The sequence below is a fragment of the Vollenhovia emeryi genome, unplaced genomic scaffold (assembly GCF_000949405.1).
Source record: "Vollenhovia emeryi isolate VEMERY1.0 unplaced genomic scaffold, V.emery_V1.0 DF939379.1, whole genome shotgun sequence".
Lineage (NCBI taxonomy): Eukaryota > Metazoa > Arthropoda > Insecta > Hymenoptera > Formicidae > Vollenhovia > Vollenhovia emeryi.
In genome coordinates, this window is record NW_011966987.1 from 1 (window position 1) to 3086 (window position 3086).

General features: G+C 37.4%; 1 protein-coding gene across 1 annotated transcript in view; it reads right to left on the reverse strand.

Moving 5' to 3' along the window:
• Window positions 1–1631: 1631 nt before the first annotated feature.
• LOC105558124 overlaps window positions 1632–3086 on the reverse strand; it is a 12208-nt gene continuing 10753 nt past the window's right edge. Inside the window, exon 6 of the mRNA XM_012005649.1 lies at window positions 1632–2490. Coding sequence (XP_011861039.1) covers window positions 1744–2490 — 747 coding nt within the window. The 3' untranslated portion in view covers window positions 1632–1743. The remainder of the gene's footprint in view (window positions 2491–3086) is intronic.

Below are 3086 nucleotides of genomic sequence, written 5' to 3' on the forward strand. Positions count from 1 at the left end.
AAATAATTACCTTTTCGGGAAAAGAGAGAAATTCGTACGGCTTCGGCTTTCGCGCTGTAATTTGCTCTGTCGTTCTTCGGAAGTCGAACGGGCAGGAAGTAAAGAAAGTCGCTTATTGCACGTCGTTACAATATGTAAAGGATGCTCGCGTTGCGTTTTATATCACCAATTCAAAAGTGATTTATCCATTCTTCCGAATCAAAAGTGCAAGTTGTCAGTTTGAGCAATTTGTGATAGAGAGTCACGCGATATTTGTCAATAATCACAGTATAACCAGTATGGGCACTCGCTCTTTTGTTTCACGTTCGCGCCGATCCGTACTGCGCATCCGACATGTTTTTATTCTGACCAATCACAGGATTTTTGTACGTGTGTTAGTGCAAAGTCGGTGTGACATTGAAAAATTCGCAGTATTAACGAATAACGCGTAAATACTTTTATACGTTGGAGCAAGTAATTACATTAATTACTTTTATTAGAACATTTTCTTTCCTAGGCCACTTCTATTTACAATAAATAATGTACGCCAGTTCGTATGCGCCTTTCCTGGATACGATCCTGAAAAGGGCCCACGCACTTTTAACCGTTGATACACCGTTGGCGCGAATAAAAACATGGCGGAAAATTGAGAACGCCCAGATCAAAGGTGCCGACAGAGAGTGCCCATACTGGTTATACTGTAATAATATTTCGTGCGTTTCGCGGTATCTCACGTCGCGTACGGGAGTGTCCAAAATTTCGCGCGATCGATGAATTTCGCGAGTGTTTTGTGAAGTGCAACAAGAAAATCTGAGAGGATCGAGGAGCAGGCCCAGGAGGCATCGGACAACGGCGCAGAAATGGTGAAGTAAGTGTCTTAAATTTTTATATTATTTGCTACTTGTGCAAAGAAAGCATCTGTTTTGTGTTTTTATTTTATTTATTCAAATGATTCGAACGAGGATTCGAATAAGTGTTAGAGACAAAACCATGCGTATTAAATTTTGTGAGTTTATATTTAAAAGGGAGACTTATTCAGTATTCTATATAATTATTATATTAAATACCTATTTTATAGTTTAAAAAATATAAAATATAAAGCATATTTAATACAATAATTTCGATTTTACATAATTACTCTATAATAATCATATACATATTTGTATTTTTACAGTTTAACATATATAGTTAACGATGTACAACTGTGCTGTTGCGAATCGTATCAGTGAGTGATAAATTACGTTTTATTTTAAATTGCCGTTGCGCATACAATTACTCTTTTGCATGTATACAAATACTTAAAAATACACAATGCTCAACTACAAACTGCGCGCGCGAAGCGCGCGTTTTGTCATTTTTAGTAAACCACAAAAGCGAGATGAGAAAACAATATACATATTACAAGCATAATTATATCAATATTTTAAAATAATATTGCTACAACACTACTAATATTATAAAATAATCTTTGCAATATCTATGTAACATTACACTGCAATATGCAAGGCTGCAATATTGCAGCAATGTTGTTGCAAGCTTTTGTGTTATATGGGTTTAATTTTCTCCATCGTTCATTTTTGACAGGATATTCGATGATAATTGAAAGAACTTTTCCTTTTTTTTCGATAATGCAATTAATTATTTGAATATCTAAATTTGCCATCGCCTTTTGTAATTTTCCAATAGTTCTCGCCGGGGAACGCAGAGTTAATGTCTCTATCATTGGCACGATTTATCTTTATATTCGTGTCCCTCCGTCATTCCTTACGACCGCGTACGAATTCTGGAGGGCACGCGCTTCTCCGCTTTATTATTGTGCTGGAATTCAGAATCGTCGACGAAGTAACGGCCTGCATGGGTTTTCTCCTTTGACTCATTCTTATACTCTTCAACGGAGTGATCGCCCTCCTCATGTTTGTCGTCGTAAAATTTCGTCACGTCGCCCGAATAAATGTGCCCGTTAGCGGACTCGCCTCCCTTGTGGTAACCCTCCTCATACGTGTGCATATAGGGTCCGATGTCGTTATTATCTATCTCCTTGACGTCCTCCGTCACTGCGTATTGCGGCGGATACGAGTACCCCATTGTGTCGCCGTGTCGGCCCTTTGAGTGATCGGATTTGTCATCGTGTTGCAACACGGGCATGTAAGAATCCCTGTGATACTGAGCAAAGGGATTGTCCTTATGAGCCATCTCTTTGTGGACGTCGTCGTCCTTGTGATCCTTTTGATTCTTGGGCACATCGTTGTCCGATTTGTCGTCGTGGTAGCCGTAATTACTCCAGGAGCTCCAATTTTCGTGATGCGATTCTTTGTGATAGGTCTTCTTCTTCTTTGGCGCTTCTTCCTTGGGCTTGGACTTCTTCGGCGCCGTCGAGATATCCGGCTTGTGAATATGGATGAACACTGTTTTCGTATGAATCTGATGTTTTATTATTTCGGGCACGTGGATCTTGAAGTGCACACTGTTAAAAATGAAAGCTCTGAGTGAAATAAAGAAGGTAAAAAAAAGCTACATATCAACTGGGCACCTATCGTGGAAATGTCCGGAATGGATTCCGATCGGAATTATTTCGTTGCTCCTAGAAAACGCAATAAAAGTCTAAGAAAATAATTGAGCAGTTTCGATCGAAATCTATTCCGAAGTTTTCCACGATACGTATAGTCCAGTCAAAGTACGATTAGACCTAGAAAAGATTGCAACACAAGGTTTTATCGCGACATTGTGTTCAGAAAAATATGGGTCATTCCATATCAGATTTACAATCAAAATTTTGATTCGCCTGAAAATTTTTTTTCTCGTTCTAGAAAGGAAAAAAAATGACACGTATTTTTTCTTTTTAATATGATATGTAAATTTTCCAAGTTATTGATTTTTTAATTTTTAAAGTGCAAAAAATTTTTTTTTCAATAATGCTTCTACTATTCAACGAAGAGTATACATGATTAAAATATGCCATGGGATCTACTATTAAGTCCATGCTTTGATGAAAACTCAGAAACGGTATTTAGTACTTTCTATGCAACAATTAAATAAACAAATGGAATTATCTCAAAAGGGACCTCTTTGAATTGAATCATTTTTTGTGTAATTTGTTTGTTAAGTAT